Genomic DNA, 23,753 nt, shown 5'->3' on the forward strand with positions numbered 1-23,753 from the left:
AGCCAGTGTCACTTACTTTACCTGTTTTGGGGAATTCTGTTTTGGTGTCAGGAGGAGGCAAACACAAAACAGTAGAGGTCTATTAATCATCAGCAACTGAAACACACAGCGAATGATTGTAGGGAAATAGCAGCAATGGAAAGGAAAGGACACCAGGGGTGTTCATTGTGTATGCTTGGGGGCCTCAACATGTTGAAGGAGCATCTACTGAGGGAACATGGTGCAACCAGCTGCAGACTGTGGCGCATGTTGGAACAAATGATGCCTGTCATCTGGGCTCTCAGGTCATTCCAGCAACTGGCAGAGACGGTTGAGAAGTCCAGGATGGGGACACGAATTGGGAGGAGATTACAGGATTCCCCTTCCGCTACAGTCTGTTGCTCCTTTTTGAAAAGTTTTCAATTTCAGTCTAGCCTGGGCACCCAAAGGTAGCAGTCAGGTGTATGGGAGATGTGCTTGGTTGGGTGAATTTGCATATGTTTGTCTTTTCTGATGCAGGCTTCATCTGAAAGCTTAATCTCTAATAGTGTTTTCATTGTGCCTGTCTGTAACTCAATGTGTCACTTTCATGATGAGTAGGAATACATCCTTTCCATAACAGTTGATATTCCAACCTGGTTTTTTTTTTAATTAAAACTGGATTTAAAACCACAGAGAATTTAATAATGTGTGTTTCCTGATGTTTTCCCAGCAGATGGAATATCCCACTATTAGCAGACAACCTGCTCAACTGAGATAAAGTTCCCAGCTGTCAAAGGAAAAATTGGTCTAGGTCTTCAGTGTTTGGCACTACAAAATATATGATCCACAAAAAAGAACCAAATACTCTGCAATAACTGTGGATTTGCTGACTCTGCACTTGCTTTGTTTTATTCTTAGATGCATAAAGTTTTATCTATGGCTGATACTCTTGTTACCAATAGTAAAACCTTCGATGCATGCAAAATTTCTCCCCAGTGTAAAGTGCATTAAAAATCTTCCAAGTGACTCACCTTGAGAATGGCTAAAAGGCTGCACTAAAAAATAAATAAATAAATAAATAAATAAATAATAAATAAAAAAATAGAAATAAAAATAAAAATGGTGGAACTTAGATTTCTGTCTCTGACATGACATTAAAACCATAAATAATAAGTACCAGTTCTGATGTTTACAATATTACAATTGATAATTGTAAGAAACATTACACAGAGCAAACAGGAAGACATTTTGTGATGCATCACAAAGAACTCACATAAACTAGCAACAAGACAGTATTGGGTGTTCACAAATTGAGCAGTATGTGCACCAGAAAGACATACACTCTGAGTGCTGGTATTTAAATTACTGCACTGGGGGTGAAAAAGAAGCAGCTCAAAAAAGTAAGACAGTGATACATCAAATATACAATATGCCAATTCTGTTGACTGATCCAAAAATGTGGTTCATAAAAGGAAGAGAAAAAGTAAGGTGCAAACAAATGAAATTGAGGATTTGAGAGGTTGGATAGGTGTTAACAAACACAGGAAAGATGTGTTATGAGAGAACCAAATGAGGAAATCCTGGAAGAGAAGACAGAGTAAACAGGCATTTTAATTGTATGTGCATGTGCAGAAAATAGATAAGAGAGGACGCCCAGGAAGATGCACAAGATAAAGATGGAGGGAAAGAGACCAAGGGGAAGGCCAGGGGTTAAGCAGTTAAAATAAGTGGAAGAAAGTACTCAGACGAGAGGAGAACACTGGGCTGGAGTAGTGAAAGTGGTGAGAAGCCCAGACAATATGAGGAGGCTTTTGTTCCAAGCAGATCCTGCCATACAAGATAGTAGTGGTGGTGGTGGTGGTGGTGGTGGTGGAGGAAGAGGAGGAGAAACTTTAAAAACTGGTTAATTTCTTCTAGGCATAAACTTTCACAGATAAAAAAAAAATGCTGCTCTACACAACACTATGATTACAGTCCATTGCCTCTGTCTGTGGAGGGAAGGGTGATGGTGGAGGCAGCAGCAAGATAAGTCACTATGTGTATGTAGCAGCCACTGGCTGTTTGCTTATGATGCTGCTGTTTATGGGAAGGTGTCACCATTGGGTGATTGTGAGAGGATACAAGATCACTTAAACAACATTTCTAGTTGGTGTAATGAATGGCAGCTAGCTCTAAATGCAGGAAAATGTAAGTTAAATTGGACGAGTATGAAAAACAAACCCATAATGTCTGAGTACAGTATTAGCAATGTGCTTCTTGACACAATCACTTTGATTAAATATCTGGTTCTAACGTTGCAAAGCAATATGAAATGGAATGAGTATAGCAGGATTGTAGTAGGGAAGGCAAATGGTTGTCTTTGGTTTATTGAGTGAGTTCGGGGAAAGTGTGGTTCATCTGCAAGGGAGACCGCATATAGGACACTAGTGCGACTTATTCTCGAGTATTGCTCAAGTGTTTGGGATCTATACGAGGTCAGATTAAGGAAGACATCAAAACAATTCAGAGGTGACCAAATAGATTTGTTACTGGTAGCTTTGAAATCTCAAGTGTTATTGACATGCTATGGGAACTCAAATTGGAATCCCTTGAGGGAAGGCAACATTCTTTTCGAACAACACTATTGAGAAAATTTACAGAACCAGCATTTGAAACTGACAGCACTATAATTCTACTGCCTCCACCACATGATGCGCGTAAGGGCCACAAGGGTAAGATACGAGAAATTAGGGCTATACGGAGACATATAGAGTCTTTTCCCCTCACTCCATTTGAGAGTGGAACAGGAAACGCAATGACTAATAATGCCACCGGAAAACCAGCACCATGTGTCGTACGGTGGACTGCAGAGTATATATGTAGATATAGATGTATCTGAGCAGGAGGAAAATTTTTGTGCTCTTCATGCTGAATTAGATCACAAGCAATTTGAAATAGATATGTTGAGGGGGGAGGGGGGGGGGGAGGGAGATATTCTTGGGAACTGGATAAAGGCAACAAGCAATGGGCGAAAGGGGAACTCCTTTTCAACTTCATCTATATTTGATCTAACAGTACGGAGTACATTTGACTTGTCACATGAAAGAGGAGGGGAAGAACTTCATCCAGCTGTAGGTCACAGTAGGGTGCAGCTGACTTTTGGATTAAAGTATCTTGCGAAAGGAAAAGGAAAATGTATCTTTTTGATGAGAACAAGTACGTATCCTGCAGTAGCTGTTGGCTACAATAAACATTACTTTAAAGTTAATTAAAAAACCAAGGAACATGTACATAATGTCTGAAATTGGTAATTCTGACAATAGACTTAAGGCTATATGGAATGTAGTGAAATGAGAGACAGGACAATAAGCCGCAAAACAGGATACCATCACTACTGAACTGTGTGGAAGGGCTATAAATGACAAGTCAAAGGTATTTAATAATAAAGTCTTAAATATAGTAGATGCATCACCAACTTCCCCTTCTGAAATTAAGAGAATTATATGTTCTCCCAAAAATAAGAGCTCGTCTAGTTTTGATGGTGTTTCCAATACAGTACCACTGATCTGTTCCCATACCATAAGCCCGAGATCTGATCCCATATAAAACGCCCAGTCTTATCTGAAATGTGTAATGCATCACCAACTCAGGCATTTTGCCATATAGACTAATATATGCTGTTGTTAAACCCCTCTTTAAGAAAGGTGATAAGAGTTATCAATACCTACTGAGCTGTTTCCCTGCTGACATCATTTTCCAAGATTTTTGAGAAGGTGATGTATTCTAGAACAGTATCTTACCTGAGCAACAATTAATATTCTCGGCAAATCACAATTCGAGATTCAGAAGGGTTGTTCTACTGAGAATGCCATTTCCATGTTCACTCGCCACATTTTACAAGCATTAAATAATAAAAGTAGTGACAACTGGTATTTTCTGTGACTGCGACCTATCTAATGCATTTGAATGCATGAATCACAGTATTCGCCTAAATAAATTGCTATTTTATGGGACTGTTGGTATGGTCAACCAATGGATAATTCATATTTAACCAAAAGAATGCAGAAAGTTGTACTTACTAATTCTACCAACACAGTCTGTGGACATAATTTTGACTGAAGTAAAATCACATATGGGGTTCCTCAAGGTTCAATCTTAGGTCCACAACTGCTCCCCAGATATGTAAATGACCTTCTGTCTAATATACAACAGGAAGAATTAGTTCTTTCTGGCATTGACACTAGTGTTGTAATCAATTCAAGCACACACAGAGAAACAAAGGAAATGGTAAACAAAGGTCTTAGAAGTATCACTGACTGGCTTTCTACAAACGGTCTCACCATCAATTTCAAATAGAGACAATGTAGGGGTACTACACGAATGATAAGTGTAACAATGGAGAGGAAAATGTAACAGAGTGGAAACTTAAAAATTCTTGTGTGTTCATATTGATGAGAACTTAAACTAGAAAAATCACATTTTGGAACTCCTCAAACAACTTAGTTCAGCTACATTGAGGCTGATTGCAGAACGATTCTACTTCTGCCAACACACATTTCGCATCAGAAGTAAGATGAAACCAGGAAGATTAGGGCTTGTACAGAGGCATATAAACAGTCGTTTCGCCCTCGCTCTATTTGTAAGTGGAACAGCAAAGGAAATGACTAGCAGTGTTACTGACTACACTCCATCATGCAGCACCATATTGTGACTTTTGGAGGAAGTGCACTGATCAGCCAGAACATTATGACCACTGACCCACTATCGATATAAACCCATCCACGCAATAACAGCATCACCTGGCAAGGAATGATAGCTTGTCAAACACAAGCATGGTGCCTGTAGTATCTGTGAATGTGCTGTCCACGTGTAGAATAAGGAAGGCACGCCACCTGTCTGAGTTTGACTATGGGCAGATTGTGATGGCCCGGAGGCTAGGGACCAGCATTTCGGAAACAACACGATTTGTTGGGTGTTCGAGGAGTGCTTTGGTATCTTCAACACGTGATGAAACCATGGTGAAACCACGACCAGATGTCATGCGACCCGGTGGCCACCCTCTTTACAGACATCAAGCATCCTAGGCTGGGCAGACTGGTAAAAAAGGATAGATGGCAAACTGTGGGGGAATTATCAGACTAATGATCAGCAGAGTACGATTGTGTCTGAACACACAATGCACCAAAAACTTGTAACGAAGTATCTCCACAGCCAACAAACCATGCATGTCCCCATGACATAAGTGACTATGACTGAAATGATCAAGTGGCCATTGGCAATGGTTGTTGGCACAGTAGCAAAATGTTGCATGGCCTGCTGACTCCTGATACCTTCTTCATCGTGCCGATGGGAGGGCGCGAATCGATTGTCTTCCAGGCGAACAGCTCCTTAACACCTGTACTATGGGATGAAGGAAAGCTAGCAGCAGCTCTATTATGCTCTGGGGAACATTCACGTGAGCATCCACTGGTCTAGTGGAGCTTGTACAAGTCACCATGACGTCTAAGGAGCATCGTACATCAGTTGAGAACACGTACACTTCTTCTTGACGACCACGTTTCCCGATGGCAGTGGCATTTTTCAACAAGATAATGTGTGCTATGTCACAAGGCCAGGAGTGTGATGGTGTTGTTTGAGGAACACAATGGCTGCCTACACCTCCTCCCCCCCTCTACTTGCTAGGGGCCATATTCTGTATCTTCCGGCCACTTTGCTGATCGTTTCGGTACGCAAGCGCACCTAAGGACTTTTTTTCAAAACAGAGCTCCAACACTCAGTCTATGTGATTGCCGTAAGCTTAGTGACAACAGTGCATCCCAATTTGTTATACAATATAGCACTGAAGATGGTCACTCAGTGACAGAAAATCGATTTTGCAATAGAAAAAAATATACGACCAATGCTGTCTCTTTTTTCAAGTATAACTATTCGTTAAGCATTTCGAAAGAGATTCCAAATGGTCCTAGCAAACTGAAATGCTGTTGTCAGTTCTCCTTGCACTAATGAATGAAAAGCAATCTGCCTCAGATCCGCGCATGCACACTGCAGCGCCAAAGCGGCACGAACTCTTAAGCGGCTAGCAGCCGACACAGGCATGCCATTCTTCACAGTACCAAAAAGTGTGGTTTTAGTATGTAATACTGTTCCAATTTAGCTGACCCCGCACTTCTATGAAAGCATGATAACGATAGAATGTTGACTCAGTTCTGGAAACTGTCTTAAATGTCACATTATGTTCTTTTATTCTCATTCACATCGACATCTTGTTTTGGATTTTACGTTTTGGAATATGAGTTAGGAATTGAGTGTAGTACTACATTGTCCAAATACATCTATAGAAACACCCGAAAAATCGTCATTTTTTTATTTTCCATAGTTCCTTAGTTGCTTCAAAATTCATGGAGGTATGTTCCGTCTATGCAACTTATTGAAGGCAGTTTGTTTATTACCACTGCTTTTTGCATCCTTTATTCGTGACGACGCTCAACAAATAAATGAAGTGAAATGTGTATGAGAATGAACTGCCCTCAATTAGTTGCATAGGAAGAACACATCTTCACGAAACCGAAAAATTGTCTAGAAGAGTGTCAAAGAATAAGAAGATGCATAGAATGTGGTTGCAGCTCGCTCCTAGAGATCCAAATGATGAAGTAGACTACTTCCCTATATGATACATCAACAATTTGGTTCATTAGGACAAAATTTAAAAAATCGCCTTTTTGAGAGTGTGTGGCGAGTGCAGATATAGAAGTTCGTTTTACTTCATAACATGCATCTTATGAATCAAAATGTTTCATATATGGTGGTATAGGCTGAAAATATTGTGGCAGGAACCTTTCGTCTCTGTCTACTGTTGTTAAGGATTCGATCGCAAATAAATACTTATGACAAGGGAGTATAAAGATGATTGCTGCTAGTTTCATTTGCAGTCATTTACATTGTCCTCTTAGATTCCTGTCTGACCACACTCTTGGAAATCGCTATGTATTCTGAAAAAAATGGTGAATTATTTGTGACAAGAAGTAGTATACATGTCACTGTCAGTTGTTTCCTGCACAGTAATTTCAACTTTCATTTCTTTAACATATGGAAGTCACAAAATCGGAGATACTCGTTACTGAGAAAGTGTGCTCTTACATGTAAATTACAACGAATATTTCAGAAAAATGCATAACCTTGACGATTAATTAAGTCTCAGAATATGTTGCAAACAGGAAGAGGAAAAAAAATATTTTCGCATCCAGCGGTATCCGAACCTACGCTCTTCGCCACGGCAGTTTGTCACCTTACCAACTACTCTACTACAACTTGCATGCTGTCGGCACTTTTTTGTGTAATTCCATTAGAGAGACACACATGTGGACTTCGTTGCTGAATGTTGCGGGTGTAAGCCATAAATGCATGAAATTTAGGAAGGTTTCCTCCATCAGACTTCATATAATTCCTTTGCATAGTTACTTGAAAGTTTTAAATGTGTTTCAATAATTAATAAGTAAACCATAAACCATTTGTGGAAAAGAGTACATGAAGTCACTAGTAATTTCAGCTAACACTCATGTAATATACGTAAGCAGAGCCAATGTCTTGATATTCAATGATTTTTAAACTCTTTAATTGCATAAAAATAACAGGTATTTTTAGAGAATATTGACTGAAAACGTTTTTCTTTTCTGGATGTTGTAATCATTCATAGTAACAACCTAACCTCATTTCTAACAAATGAAAATAGTCTATTATGAACTCACTTTCCAACAAGACACGTCCTCTGGTGATTCTTTAGTAACACAATCACTAAACCCAAAGCTAAAACCACTCAATATGTTTAAAATAACAAATTATAGGGGTAAATAAAGCACAGCAAACCGAATGACAGGGCCACACCGAAATCCAAAACCTCTCGGTACAGTTGTCGAAAAATCGGCGGGAGGACTGTTTGGTAACAGGTCTCAGAAGCTTATTGAATAGGAAATTCGGATTTTTTTTTTTTTTTTTTTGTCATCAGTCTACTGACGGGTTTGATGCGGCCAGCCACGAATTCCTTTCCTGTGCTAACCTCTTCATCTCAGAGTAGCACTTGCAACCTACGTCCTCAATTATTTGCTTGACGTATTCCAATCTCAGTCTTCCTCTACAGTTTTTGCCCTCTACAGCTCCCTCTAGTACCATGGAAGTCATTCCCTCATGTCTTAGCAGATGTCCTATCATCCTGTCCCTTCTCCGTATCAGTGTTTTCCACATATTCCTTTCCTCTCCGATTCTGCGTAGAACCTCCTCATTCCTTATCTTATCAGTCCACCTAATTTTGAACATTCGTCTATAGCACCACATCTCAAATGCTTCGATTCTCTTCTGTTCCGGTTTTCCCACAGTCCATGTTTCACTACCATACAATGCTGTACTCCAGACATACATCCTCAGAAATTTCCTCCTCAAATTAAGGCCGGTATTTGATATTATTAAACTTCTCTTGGCCAGAAATACTTTTTTTGCCACAGCGAGTCTGCTTTTGATGTCCTCCTTGCTCTGTCCGTCATTGGTTATTTTACTGCCTAGGTAGCAGAATTCCTCAACTTCAATGACTTCGTGACCATCAATCCTGATGTTTAGTTTCTCACTGTTCTCATTTCTACTACTTCTCATTACCTTCGTCTTTCTCTGATTTACTCTCAACCATACTGTGTACTCATTAGACTGTTCATTCCGTTCAGCAGATCATTTAAATCTTCTTCACTTTCGCTCAGGATAGCAATGTCATCAGCGAATCGTATCATTGATATCCTTTCACCTTGTATTTTAATTCCACTCCTGAACCTTTCTTTTATTTCCATCATTGCTTCCTCGGTGTACAGATTGAAGAGTAGGGGCTAGAGCCTTGTCTTACACCCTTCTTAATACGAGCACTTCGTTCTTTATCGTCCACTCTTATTATTCCCTCTTGGTTGTTGTACATATTGTATATGACCCGTCTCTCCCTATAGCTTACCCCTACTTTTTTCAGAATCTCTAACAGCTTGCACCATTTTATATTGTCGAACGCTTTTTCCAGGTCGACAAATCCTATGAAAGTGTCTTGATTTTTCTTTAGCCTTGCTTCCATTATTAGCCGTAATGTCAGAATTGCCTCTCTCGTCCCTTTACTTTTCCTAAAGCCAAACTGATCGTCACCTAGCACATTCTCAATTTTCTTTTCCATTCTTCTGTATATTATTCTTGTAAGCAGCTTCGATGCATGAGCTCTTAAGCTGATTGTGCGATAATTCTCGCACTTGTCAGCTCTTGCCGTCTTCGGAATTGTGTGGATGATGGTTTTCCGAAAGTCAGATGGTATATTCTAAACACCAATGTGAATAGTCGTTTTGTTGCCACTTCCCCCAATGATTTTAGAAATTCTGATGGAATGTTATCTATCCCTGCTGCCTTATTTGACCGTAAGTCCTCCAAAGCTATTTTAAATTCCGATTCTAATACTGGATCCCCTATCTCTTCTAAATCGACTCCTGTTTCTTCTTCTATCACATCAGACAAATCTTCACCCTCATAGAGGCTTTCAATGTATTCTTTCCACCTATCTGCTCTCTCCTCTGCATTTAACAGTGGAATTCCCGTTGCACTCTTAATGTTACCACCGTTGCTTTTAATGTCACCAAAGGTTGTTTTTACTTTCCTGTATGCTGAGTCTGTCCTTCCGACAACCATATCTTTTTTGATGTCTTCACATTTTTCCTGCAGCCATTTCGTCTTAGCTTCCCTGCACTTCCTATTTATTTCATTCCTCAGCGACTTGTATTTCTGTACTCCTGATTTTCCCGGAACATGTTTGTACTTCCTCCTTTCATCAATCAACTGAAGTATTTCTTCTGTTACCCATGGTTTCTTCGCATCTACCTTCCTTGTACCTATGTTTTCCTTCCCAACTTCTGTGATGGCCCTTTTTAGAGATGTCCATTCCTCTTCAACTGTACTGCCTACTGCGCTATTCCTTATTGCTGTTAGAGAACTTCAAACGTATCTCATCATTCCTTAGTACTTCCGTATCCCACTTCTTTGCGTATTGATTCTTCCTGACTAATGTCTTGAACTTCAGCCTACTCTTCATCACTACTATATTGTGATCTGAGTCTATATCTGCTCCTGGGTACGCCTTACAATCCAGTATCTGATTTTGGAATCTCTGCCTGACCATGATGTAATCTAATTGAAATCTTCCCGTATCTCCCGACCTTTTCCAAGAATACCTCCTCCTCTTGTGATTCTTGAACAGGGCATTCGCTATTACTAGCTGAAACTTGTTATATAACTCAATTAGTCTTTCTCCTCTTTCATTCCTTGTCCCAAGCCCATATTCTCCTGTAACCTTTTCTTCTACTCCTTCCCCTACAACTGCATTCCAGTCACCCATGACTATTAGATTTTCGTCCCCCTTTACATACTGCATTACCCTTTCAATATCCTCATACACTTTCTCTATCTGTTCATCTTCAGCTTGCGACGTCGGCATGTATACCTGAACTATCGTTGTCAGTGTTGGTCTGCTGTCGATTCTGATTAGAACAACCCGGTCACTGAACTGTTCACAGTAACACACCCTCTGCCCTACCTTCCTATTCATAACGAATCCTACACCTGTTATACCATTTTCTGCTGCTGTTGATATTACCCGATACTCATCTGACCAGAAATCCTTGTCTTCTTTCCACTTCACTTCACTGACCCCCTACTATATCTAGATTGAGCCTTTGCATTTCCCTTTTCAGATTTTCTAGTTTCCCTACCATGTTCAAGCTTCTGACATTCCACGCCCCGACTCGTAGAACGTTATCCTTTCGTTGATTATTCAATCTTTTTCTCATTGTAACCTCCATGGTAAATCTTTTTCTCATGGTAAATTCGGATAAAGAACCGAAATGACGTAACTACCGAGACTAACCTACTGCACCGATCGGTATGAACGATATAGAATAAGGCCCCAGATCTGAACCTGATTGAACACATGAGGGATGAGGTTGAACGTTACTTCAGATGTCAATGCCCCCTCCGCAGAATTATTTACAGACATCAGGTGAGTTGTGTCAGTTGTTGCAGAAATATAAACATGTATAAAATTATTGCAAAAACAAGACTTTCCAATTTTTATACAAAATTGAAGGAAGTAAGAGAAAAATATAACTTCATGAGCAGATGTGGTTTTGGTCCACTGTTCGGTGTAAGTTACTGTATTTACTCGAATCTAAGCCGCACCTGAAAAATGAGACTCGAAATTCAAGGGGAGAGAAAAGTTTTAGGCCGCACCTCCAAATCGAAACAAAGTTGGTCCATTGTAATATGAGACACAATTTAGGTCAAATGAATGACGATACAGCTACAGTAGTTTGGTTCGAGTCGTAAGCTTAGCAGTTAAGCTTTACCAGGTAGTCATTGCTATGCGTCAGGCTCTCCGTCCGTATTTATACGGGTACCCTTCCTTTTTCACGTGCTTCGTCTGGTTTGAATCGATTGCTTTTTTTGCTTTGATCTGATAAGTGCCGTTTTCTTTGTTATCGGTGTTTACGTCAGTCACTCTAAGCTGAAAATGCATTACTGTACAGTGTCATGCATTGTTTGTCGCATTCTGATAGTGCATGTTTACGGCCTCTCGCCGCTCGCGGCATGGCTTGCTTTTGTGCACGCTACCGCCGCTTACAATTAAAAAAAAAGAGAGAAATCGTCTCATTAGCGAAACAATGACAAGAGACTGCTATTTGTTGTTACTTACACTGCTGCTTTCTTTGTTAATGATCAACAAGAACCAAATAATAGACTGCGTATGGTACAACATGTTCTGAACGAGAGTTAGGCGAAAATTTTTCTCCGTTTGAAAATCTTTGCGCCCGCTTCTTTAGTACATCAAATTCTGCACAGAAATTAGAGTCATCTTAGACTTAAAAATCTAGTCAGTTGTCGTGCTTCATTTCTGACTGTATCACTATTAGGCATAAGAATAATACTAATATAAACATGACACGATACGTATATTCTTCCGCGTTTGCTATTGTCTCACTCAAGTTTCGTAGTTTATTAGGCAGACAGGATTTAAATGAGATAGCAGCAAACACGAAAGAATACATGGCAAAATGTTTATATTCGTATTATTCTTATGGTGAAGAGAATACTGCATGTGATTCACACTTCATCAGTTTTCTATTAGCAACCATCTATTCTCACAGGTAGGAAAAAATTCAGAACGTAGAGTTGGCCATATTGACAAACATCCCAAACAGTCTTGCCAGTCGGATTTTAGTAGTACATTTAAATTGTGCTACATTCGAAGATGAACAATACGGAATTTGTATTTGCTTCGTTGGATAATGTATGAAAATGCAGTGGTCGAAATTTGGGGCGGAGATAAAAAAGCTAGTCTTTCATCTTTTTTTTTTTTAATTTATTTACTGACGCAGAGGTTTTGGCACCCGTATTTATCGTTGTGCCTACAAGGCATGCCTGTGTAGTGCTACATTTGACGGCAGAAGTTAGTTGTGGCGGCACCTACCAACATTTTTCTGAACTTCCGCTTGCTTTGCACTCAATTCTAAGCCACAGGCGGTTTTTTGGATTACAAAAACCGGAAAAAAAGTGCGGCTTAGATTCGAGTAAATACGGTATAACACACAACAAGGCAGCTTCTGTACGTATGAAACAGATTGTCCAACAAGCACACGGAGTGAAATAATCAACTGCAAGTTTATCACTGGCCCCCGTTAACTGACTAGTTGAAGAATCAGCCAGAAACAATCTTAGACCAAGGGATAGCAATATAATCAAATACTCTGAAATTTACCACATGCACTTGAAACAAAGCTTGTCTCCAAATTTGTCACTAAAGAAACATAGGGCTGTCCTACATTTGCAGATGAAGGGTCATTAGCCATTGATTTCAAATTTATGTCCATAATCACTAGTTCATTAGTGTTTCTATTTTGTGACTATCAATCATAACTGCAAAAAATCAGTCTACTCACTTTCAATGTAGGATAGTAAATTGTAGCTTTTGATACAGCTAAGACTTTGCTTAAGCCCACGAGTTTGCTGAAGTCTACGAGTCTGCAGTTTACAAACGCTTCATACAAACTTCACGTTCATTATGTTTCATGTAGCAGAAGCCCCAAATAACCGTGTCTAAGAAAGAATCATCTACAGCTAGAGTCAGTTAACAAATACATTAACAAATTCCAAGTCCAAATGAAAAAAATTTCAGAGTACCTGAGAAGAAAAGGTGTTACGAATCTGAGATTTATATTGTGTGGTACATGCAAGAGAAATGCAATGAGAGCTTCCCCACCACATAAAAAAGATGCAAGTGATGGTAAGTCCTTATAGTACAGAATACTACTACAAGTGAATTCATAACGAAATGATTTAAACATACCGTGTGTGTAGTACCATGGAGGGCTCGGAAGCTGACATTACATAGCAGAAGGAAGAAACAGAACTACATTTTCAAATGAAGACAATATCTGTAATGGGCCTGCATGATCTAGGTAACATGTAACTGACAAAAGTTTTGCAATAAGACGTGTTGAAATTTATTGTAAATATAGAGAAATAGTATGTCAACTGTATCAGTAACACAATTTGTAATTTAAATATTCAGGTATTGTTAAATATACAAAAAATTTCATGAGGACTCTTCAAAACAAAAGTCATTGTTTTATGTACAGGTAGTTTGGTGGTTTATTACTGATATATCCAGTATTCTAACCTGTTATAAAATTAAAACCAGAACAAGTTCCACATTTCTAGAACAAATGAAAAGCACCATGTTTTGAAATGAACAAAGTGTTTTTGTTTTTACCAGCCACACTATAATGAAACAAAATACCATAATGCTTGAATTGTAAGACAATCAATCAATAGTGTAACTGGTGAAGAGAGAGAATTGATAAATCAAACAATTTCCAATTCATTGATTTTAAACAACATCAAAAAACTAATTAACTGGAAGAAGATGTAAACTGACAAGTAGGCACAGTCCACTGTCTTGCTTTTACAAAATATTTTCACTCCAAATCACAAAAAAGCCCTGTACCTGAATATGCAAAATGTTAGCAAATCACTAAAATCTCCATTTCAAATTTCCCTTTGGAACCAACATTTCTGAAAATAATCAGAAGCACATTTGCAGCAACATGAAAAGATAATTACCACATAGAATCTGGTGAGGCATAGAAAGTGAGACGCCAGTAAAACACAAGTGACATATATTGTTATTTCTGGAAAGATGCCATTTCCAACTTTTAAAGCGACAGAAGCATGTGGTGGCACAATGTACAATGCACTCCCAGCCAATAGTGTCATTCTGCTACATGTGTCTGTAGTGGTGTATTTCAGATTGATTTAGCACTGGTATTAGTGTAGGTATTGTGAGGCTATTTACCCATTTAGCACACAACAAAATATATTCTCCACCTCATATTGTACATACGAGGCGTGTTTTTTAGTAAGTACCATTTTGAAATTAAAAAATGACGTGCTAAGATATCTCAGTAATTTTATTTTTACATGAAAGCTTGAACCTTAATCTACTTTTCTACATAATTTCTGTCAATATTGAGGCACTTCTCATAATGTCGTACCAGTTTTTGCATACCCTCGTCATAGAAGTCTGCCACCTGACTTGTTAACCACTGCATCACCATTGTTTTGACTTCGTCATCGTCTTTAAGATGCTGACCGCCCAAGTGTTTCTTCAAGTGCAGGAACAGATGGTAGTCACTGGGCGCAAGATCGGGGCTGTACGGAGGACGATCTAGAGTTTCCCATCGAAAAGATGTGATGAGATCTTTGGTCTGATTTGCCACATGTGGACGGGCATTGTTTTGCAACAAAACAATGCCCCTGCTCAACATCCATGGACTGTTGCTTTGATTCTAGTGTGACGTAGGCCATCGCCCATAACAATTTGGCTTAAGAAATCATCACCGTCATCGTGGTACCGCTCAAGGGAAGTCAATGCATTGCCTAAATGTTTGGTTTTGTGCACATCCGTCAACATTTTCGGTACCCAATGTGCTCCAGTTTTTGGTAATTCAAGTGCTCGGTCACAATGCCATACAAAAAAACACTACAAGAAACATTAGGAAAGTCATCCCGCAAGGAGGAAATCGTTAAAGTGTCTGTTTTCTCTCACCTTATTGTCCACTTCCAGCACCAAACTTTCATTAATGACTGAAGGATGCCCACTCCATTGTTCATCATGAACATTTGTGCGGCCACCTTTAAATGCTCTCAGCCACTTCTTTACCATTCCATCACTCATAATGTTTTTTCCGTAAACTGCACAGATCTCTCGATGAATATTGGCCGCTTTTAGACCTTTAGCACTAAGAAATCTTGTAACAGCACGTACTTCACAGTTGGCAGGACTCATGATTATCGGAGGCATCTTAAACACTCAGTACACAACGTAAACAAGGAAGAATCAGACTGTAATGGCGTCAATGCGTAGGTTTAGGTACAGGCTTTCATGTAAAAATAAAATTACAGAGATATCTTAGCACGTCTTTTTTTAATTTCAAAACTGTACTTTGGTTGTGATGCAGTAGGAAGACAAACTTACTATCTGCTATTTTCACTCGGGTGAGTCAAATGTGGTTTTTCCACACACAGGAAGCCCTAACAGCTGAAATCTAGTTTATCTCACGAAGAAAAACACACTGAAGAACGAGTTCCAAAAACAAGTCAATGCTTCCTGTAATAACTAACATTCACTATGTCTTTTTAGCAGAAGTAATACATTTTAGAACTTTATTGGTCACATTTTATTTGAAAATTAGCCAAAATGCTTGGTCTAAAGATGTTAAAAATGACTTACCACACTTGATCCACTCAGTGAGATCTTCTAGGTCTTCTAGTAATTTAGCCGCAACCTCCCTACGTGAAAGTTGTTTTTGATGGAAAGGCTCTTCTTGTGTATTTGCTAAATCATCATTGGGCAGCCAGCACTCGTCATTGCCATCAAGGGTGACATACGATGGCGAACAGGGCTCCTGCTTCCACAGGGGCTCCTGCTTCAACTCCCAATCGAGACTGTACAATGACATTGTGTTCTCCATTTTCTTGCGATATGTATTGGGCAATTACACCTGATCCGCTGCTTGGTCCGTAAAATGCGTCCTTTGTCGATTGGACGACAGATGGTTGAATATAAAACGCCATATTGGCTCTGTAAATAAAAGGCATTTCTATAACTTTCTGCTATTTGAATTATTTGCTAACTTTAATATTAGGAGCATAGCTGCAACATGAAGTCACAAAGGAGGTATGGGACCAGTTTGGAAAATATGTGTAGCCTGCAAAATGCTGATAGTCTGCATAACATCCTGAACGAGCAAATCAACTTGAACCACAAATGGTTCTTTAAGATCTTTAGTGACTTGTTGGATACATAGCATTGTATGTTTCTCTCTTATATATATATATAGAGGGAAACATTAGATGTGGGAAAAGTATATCTAAAAACAAAGATGATGTGACTTACCAAACGAAAGCGCTGGCACGTCGATAGACACACAAACAAACACAAACTTACACACAAAATTCTGCTTTCCCAACCAACGGTTGCTTCGTCAGGAAAGAGGGAAGGAGAGGGAAAGACTAAAGGATTTGGGTTTTAAGGGAGAGGGTAAGGAGTCATTCCAATCCCGGGAGCGGAAAGACTTACCTTAGTGGGAAAAAAGGACGGGTATACACTCGCGCGCGCACACACACACACACACACACACACACATATATCCATCCACACATATACAGACACAAGCAGACATATAAAGAGGCAAAGAGTTTGGGCAGAGATGTCAGTCGAGGCGGAAGTGCAGAGGCAAAGATGTTGTTGAATGACAGGTGAGGTATGAGTTGCGGCAACTTGAAATTAGCGGAGATTGAGGCCTGGTGAATAACGGGAAGAGAGGATATATTGAAGAGCAAGTTCCCATCTCCGGAGTTCAGATAGGTTGGTTTTAGTGGGAAGTATCCAGACAACCCGGACGGTGTAACACTGCGCCAAGATGTGCTGGCCGTGCACCAAGGCATGTTTAGCCACAGGGTGATCCTCATTACCAACAAACACTGTCTGCCTGAGTCCACTCATGCCAATGGACAGTTTGTTGCTGGTCATTCCCACATAGAATGCGTCACAGTGTAGACAGGTCAGTTGGTAAATCACGTGGGTGCTTTCACACATGGCTCTGACTTTGATCGTGTACACCTTCCGGGTTACAGGACTGGAGTAGGTGGTGGTGGGCGGGTGCATGGGACAGGTTTTACACCGGGGGCGGTTACAAGGGTAGGAGCCAGAGGGTAGGGAAGGTGGTTTGGGGATTTCATAGGGATGAACTAAGAGGTTACGAAGGACAGGTGGACGGTGGAAAGACACTCTTGGTGGAGTGGGGAGGATTTCATGAAGGATGGATCTCATTTCAGGGCAGGATTTGAGGAAGTCGTATCCCTGCTGGAGAGCCACATTCAGAGTCTGATCCAGTCCCGGAAAGTATCCTGTCACAAGTGGGGCACTTTTGTGGTTCTTCTGTGGGAGGTTCTGTGTTTGAGAGGATGAGGAAGTGGCTCTGGTTATTTGCTTCTGTACCAGGTCGGGAGGGTAGTTGCGGGATGCGAAAGCTGTTGTCAGGTTGTTGGTGTAATGGTTCAGGGATTCCGGACTGGAGCAGATTCGTTTGCCACAAAGACCTAGGCTGTAGGGAAGGGTTGATGTGGAATGGGTGGCAGCTGTCATAATGGAGGTACTGTTGCTTGTTGGTGGGTTTGATGTGGACGGACGTGTGAAGCTGGCCATTGGACAGGTGGAGGTCAACATCAAGGAAAGTGGCATGGGATTTGGAGCAGGACCAGGTGAATCTGATGGAACCAAAGGAGTTGAGGTTGGTGAGGAAATTCTGGAGTTCTTCTTCACTGTGAGTCCAGATCATGAAAATGTCATCAATAAATCTGTACCAAACTTGGGGTTGGCAGGCCTGGGTAACCAAGAAGGCTTCCTCTAAGCGACCCATGAATAAGTTGGTGTAAGAGGGGGCCATCCTGGTACCCATGGCTGTTCCCTTTAATTGTTGGTATGTCTGGCCTTCAAAAGTGAAGAAGTTGTGGGTCAGGATGAAGCTGGCTAAGGTAATGAGGAAAGAGGTTTTAGGTAGGGTGGCAGGTGATCGGCGTGAAAGGAAGTGCTCCATCACAGCGAGGCCCTGGATGTGCGGGATATTTGTGTATAAGGAAGTGGCATCAATGGTTATGAGGATGGTTTCCGGGGGTAACGGATTGGGTAAGGATTCCAGGCATTCGAGAAAGTGGTTGGTGTCTTTGATGAAGGATGGGAGACTGCATGTAATGGGTTGAAGGTGTTGATCTACGTAGGCAGAGATACGTTCTGTGGGGGCTTGGTAATCAGCTACAATGGGGCGGCCGGGATGATTGGGTTTGTGAATTTTAGGAAGAAGGTAGAAGGTAGGGGTGCGGGGTGTCGGTGGGGTCAGGAGGTTGATGGAGTCAGGTGAAAGGTTTTGTAGGGGGCCTAAGGGTCTGAGGATTCCTTGAAGCTCCGCCTGGACATCAGGAATGGGATTACCTTGGCAAAACTTTGTATGTGGTGTTGTCTGAAAGCTGACACAATCCCTCAGCCACATACTCCCGACAATCAAGTACCACAGTCGTGGAACCCTTGTCCGCCGGAAGGATGACGATTTTGTGTGTATGTTTGTGTGTCTATCGATGTGCCAGCGCTTTCGTTTGGTAAGTCACATCATATATAGAGGGAAACATTCCACGTGGGAAAAATATACCTAAAAAGAAAGACGATGAGACTTACCAAACAAAAGTGCTGGCAGGTCGATAGACACACAAACAAACACACAAAATTCAAGCTTTCGCAACAAATGGTTGCTTCGTCAGGAAAGAGTGAAGGAGAGGGAAAGACGAAAGGATGTGGGTTTTAAGGGAGAGGGTAAGGAGTCATTCCAGTCCCGGGAGCGGAAAGACTTACCTTAAGGGGAAAAAAGGACAGGTATACACTCGCGCACACACACACACACATATCCATCCGCATATACACAGACACAAGCAGACCTTACCCCCTAAGGTAAGTCTTTCCGCTCCCGGGATTGGAATGACTCCTTACCCTCTCCCTTAAAACCCACATCCTTTCGTCTTTCCCTCTCCTTCCCTCTTTCCTGATGAGGCAACAGTTTGTTGCGAAAGCTTGAATTTTGTGTGTATGTTTGTGTTTGTTTGTGTGTCTGTCGACCTGCCAGCACTTTCATCTGGTAAGTCACATCATCTTTGTTTTTAGGTATATATACACACACACACACACACACACACACACACACACACACACACACACACACACACACACACACACACACCCCACAGCCCTTGTTTTTATTTTACTCCTTTTCCACTTCTCCCATCCCCCGCCCACCTTGTTTTCTAATGTATATGTATAATGTATACGATTCGGTGACTGCCTTTCAGTGTGTTAGCCTGTTAACTGACACTCCCCTTGCCCACCTCCCAAGCCCCTCTCTTCACAATTTTTACAATTTAATTGTGTACTTCCACAATAAGCTCTTAGTTCTTTTTAGGGTGCTATCCTGTGATTGAACAATAACCTATTTTATTTTGTACGTATTTAAAAAAAATTAGAAACAAATCCTTTTGCATCTGTTTTACTTCTTTTCATAATGCTTTTATTCTTTATAATTGGAATATTCCTAATGGTGATTTTATTCTTTTTGCAAGGATCTGTTTTAAAACATTGTTTTGATTCTTTCATTATCTCCTACGTATGTACTGACTATTTCTTGTTTGCAATGCTGGTCAGCAATGCGGCACTTACTATATTCTTTGTATAATGTTTTTATGAAAATAATTTTTTTATTATAATATTCTAATATACTTCAGGTAAAAAATTACTATTATAAGGCTCCTATATCCTGTTCATATTCATCGACTCTTTTGTACCTTTTGTACATATGCATGTCATCACTGGTTTGCACTGCTCAGATAGTGCTGCAGTGCCCATAATGTTCTCGAGTAATACTTACATAATTATTGCATTATTGTCTTTATTTTCCACCTGTTGATTAATATACCCGCATTGGTATTTGTTGATGTTACATTCTATTTGGAATAGGTTATGAATTGTACTTTTCCAGTTACCCTGTATTATATTGCTCGTTACTTATCATCTGTTATCATATTCGATCATTTTTGTGAATTATATGTAGCTTACAGTTTGGCATTATATAGTACCACTCTCGCCACATCGACGCCACCTGGTGTTGAAAATCTGTAAATTATTACGGCAACCATCAACCTTTTATCTGTCTCTTTATGATTGTTACTACTACAACATACAACTTTCATATCTAGGAATATTTGTTCTAATGACATAATATATTTTTTGTGTGTCCAGTATCTTGGTTTTGTAACTCATTTTTATTTTATATATAGCTATGTATTTTTATATTGTTTTCTGTAGATATGAGATGGCAATGTCCGATATGTGTAATACTGGAATAATAAAGTCAGCTTGCATCCAGTGAATGACTTTTTCCTCAGTGACATGCTCACCATTTTGCAGATTGGACATATTTAACATTAGGACGCTGAGCACTCAAATACATAACTCATTCATTAACAGCTAGAAATAAATTCTACAATTCTACACCATCATGGCACATATTTTCTGTGAAAATCTGCTGAAGTCTAGATCAGGGCCAGTGGCAGTTTTGGCAGTGTTTTAGCTGCTGCTCATAAGTTGGTAATGCATCCATTTCATGCAGCCAACTGGATGATACTTCCACATACCCAATCACAGATGAAAGAAAGAGGAAATGTATTTCTTACACCAAAATTGAAACCATTCTTTCTTTCACTGTTTTTCATGGTTTATTTGTAGTTTTGTTGTTTTGTTCCTGTATCTCTTCTGATTATGGCTGGGAGTGGAATGAGGTCAGTAACTTGGTGCTCCATGGCGACATGATGCAGTGGTGTATGCCTCATAGTATCATTGTGGAAGAAATGTGGAAAAATAGCTCTAAAAAGAGTCTACAGTTACTATCAATGGTGTAGTGTGGATATGCAGCAGAAGTAGCCACTTTATGAAGTGTTCCATCTGGAAGTAGTCCTGGTTTACAGGAAACAAAAATTAGTACAATTCTGCAGCTGACATATTTGTGTTATGTGTAAGTGCAGATCCAGGTTTATATTCCACTAACTGGAGTTGGTTAAGCAAACTGTTGTTGATTGGAGACAATTTATGGGGATGTTTGTGTTGAAATGTGCCTGAGACAGAATGACAAGCTTGGTGGTGAACAAGGTTGAGATTGACAAGTCTCAGTCTGGCAAAAAAAGTTCGGGATGGGGAACACACAGAAAGGTTGCTGAGTGTTTGGAGGCATACACAGAGGATCTTACCAAAGTTCCTTTCGTGTTGTGCCGTGTGGTCAAAAGCTGCTGAGCTGGAAATCACTACACAGAACAATAATTTCTGACTTTTTTTCAACGAGTAAGTGCCTGAAAAATAAGGATTTTAAGCACCTCATTGTCAACAACAAATTGACTTTTAAGAATGCAGTGACAGGAGCACATAATCATACCACAGAGGGCATAATAGCTGCCATTAAATGGTCCTTGTGCAGCACAAGGAATTGGAAGACATTTTTAAAGCTTCTTGTTCAAACACATGTGGAAGAAGCATAACCAAAATGATTCAGATCTATTTTTATGTTTTTTGTGTGCTGCTGCTTTGATCTACAGTTCACATGAATAAAATTTCTTTCAGTTTAATTTTTGCATTTTTCTGTTCACAATTCTCATTCCGACCATAAGCAGCAATTCTATTGGCAATATGTTTCCACAAATATTTGTCTGTTTCTGTAATTACATCACTAATTACGAGAAAGCAGTTACGTTGAAATGCGACAGTTTGACTCGAAAACATTAAATTAATAATATTTGTCGTCACAAATATTTCATTTGTTTTTCCCGAACATGTCACAAATTATGAATGTGTGGTTAGACTGGGAGCTCATAAAACAGCTTAGACTGCTGCAAGTGAAATGAGCAGTAATTACATTAATACACACTGTTTTATCAAATATTTCACATTTTCTTTCTGGACACACTACAAATTACGAGTCTGTTGTCATGTTGGGAGATAATAGCACACTTTAAATTGCTGTGAGAGAAACAAAGAGCAATTAAATTTATAATCGAGGTCGACAAAAATATTTGATCATTTCTTCTGCATGTGTTGTTATTTCTGAGGTTGTGGTACATACACAAGAGAAGGTGGTGATATTTCTTTGTCGCCTGCTTCAAAACACATCATTGTCTGATGCGCTCACACTGGCTGCACAGAACAAGTAGCTGACACACCCTTCTCTTTCCCATGACATCTCACAGTAAGCACTAACAACACTGCTGCGTGAAACACGTAGGTAGCCACAGCCCTATTCTTAGACTTTTATTGTAAAAATCTTCAATATAACTACAAGATTAAATATTTTATTAAACTCACTGATGAGAATTGTAAGTGGCATTTATTTTAATAAAACCAAATATTTTATGTCTCCCTCAATCAAGCCACAATAAATTAACTTTGGTCTGCTGCTATGGTCTACATCTCAGAGCTAACAGTGATCAGTGAAATGGATTGATGAACTGGTACATACAGACACCCAACATTTAACTGTTTACCATTCTTATATTACATTAAAAGATAGGCATACACTACACATACATTAAGACATTTGGGCCAAATCATACACTATCAGTATAATCTCAGATGTAATCTTAACCCATGCACTCATACATAGTGTTTCATAGAACAAGAGGAAGAAGCTGCGGCGGTGTGGAACAAATCGGAGTATACACCTACATTAACAAAAGAGAAGCAAATTGTTGGAACTTAATCCAACAATAAACTATCACTATACTGCTTTATGTTCATGCACAAACCAGATAAATTTAAACTGAGTAAATTACACAGAAAGCTGTAGAATCCTCAGACACAACAGCTGCTGTTCGTCTTATTTTGCTCGCTTAATATTTGATTGATTACACCGTTTCCCCCCCCCCCCCCCCCAAATATAATACAGAGTCCTGCTTGGCAAATGTTGGTATTGATGATCTGTATAACTATTATGAACCAGATATGTTAACTGCTGTTACATCAGAATACCATCTCCAATACTGAAATGCGCAGCTTTCTTTGTAATGCTTATACACACTTTACGACTTAGAGAAGCATGTTATGGTGTAATCATTGATTCATAATTAATGTTCGTAGCTTGTAGATAAATAATCAACGTACCTTGTGAAACATTATCGTGAACTGGTGCTGAACTCCTTTGAAGCCATTACACAAAAGTAAATTAAATTCACCTAGATGCAAGCATACCATTTTACAATTTAAATCAACACGAATGATATATCTAAATAGAATGCTGCATATTTTATACAATTTTCCCATATATTTTCAATGGTAATTTACTTGTCAAATGGCACAGAAGATGATATAAAATCAGAATCAGTATCAGTAACAAAACAAAATAATCCCTTAGATCAGTCTGTATTGCCTCTACAACCAGAAAGGATACTGCTTAAGCAATTAACTCCTCAGAAATTAATGGCACTCCTGTAACTAACTGCACCAAAGCTAGAGGTTTACACAACCCACCTTTACAAGTGGTTGTAGCATAAAAGCACTATTACACTTCAATTACAATAACTTTGTGGGTCATGTGCAGTAGGTTGAATGGTAGTGG

The 23,753-nt window shown here is 39.6% G+C and overlaps 1 protein-coding gene across 1 annotated transcript in view; it reads right to left on the bottom strand.

Moving 5' to 3' along the window:
- LOC126175015 (activating transcription factor of chaperone) overlaps positions 1–23,753 on the bottom strand; it is a 55,188-nt gene that overhangs the window by 23,187 nt on the left and 8,248 nt on the right. Inside the window, exon 2 of the mRNA XM_049921503.1 lies at positions 15,788–16,138. Within this exon, the coding sequence (XP_049777460.1) occupies positions 15,788–16,028 (241 nt within the window). The 5' untranslated portion in view covers positions 16,029–16,138. The remainder of the gene's footprint in view (positions 1–15,787; positions 16,139–23,753) is intronic.

The sequence above is a fragment of the Schistocerca cancellata genome, chromosome 3 (genome assembly GCF_023864275.1).
Source record: "Schistocerca cancellata isolate TAMUIC-IGC-003103 chromosome 3, iqSchCanc2.1, whole genome shotgun sequence".
Taxonomy (NCBI): domain Eukaryota; kingdom Metazoa; phylum Arthropoda; class Insecta; order Orthoptera; family Acrididae; genus Schistocerca; species Schistocerca cancellata.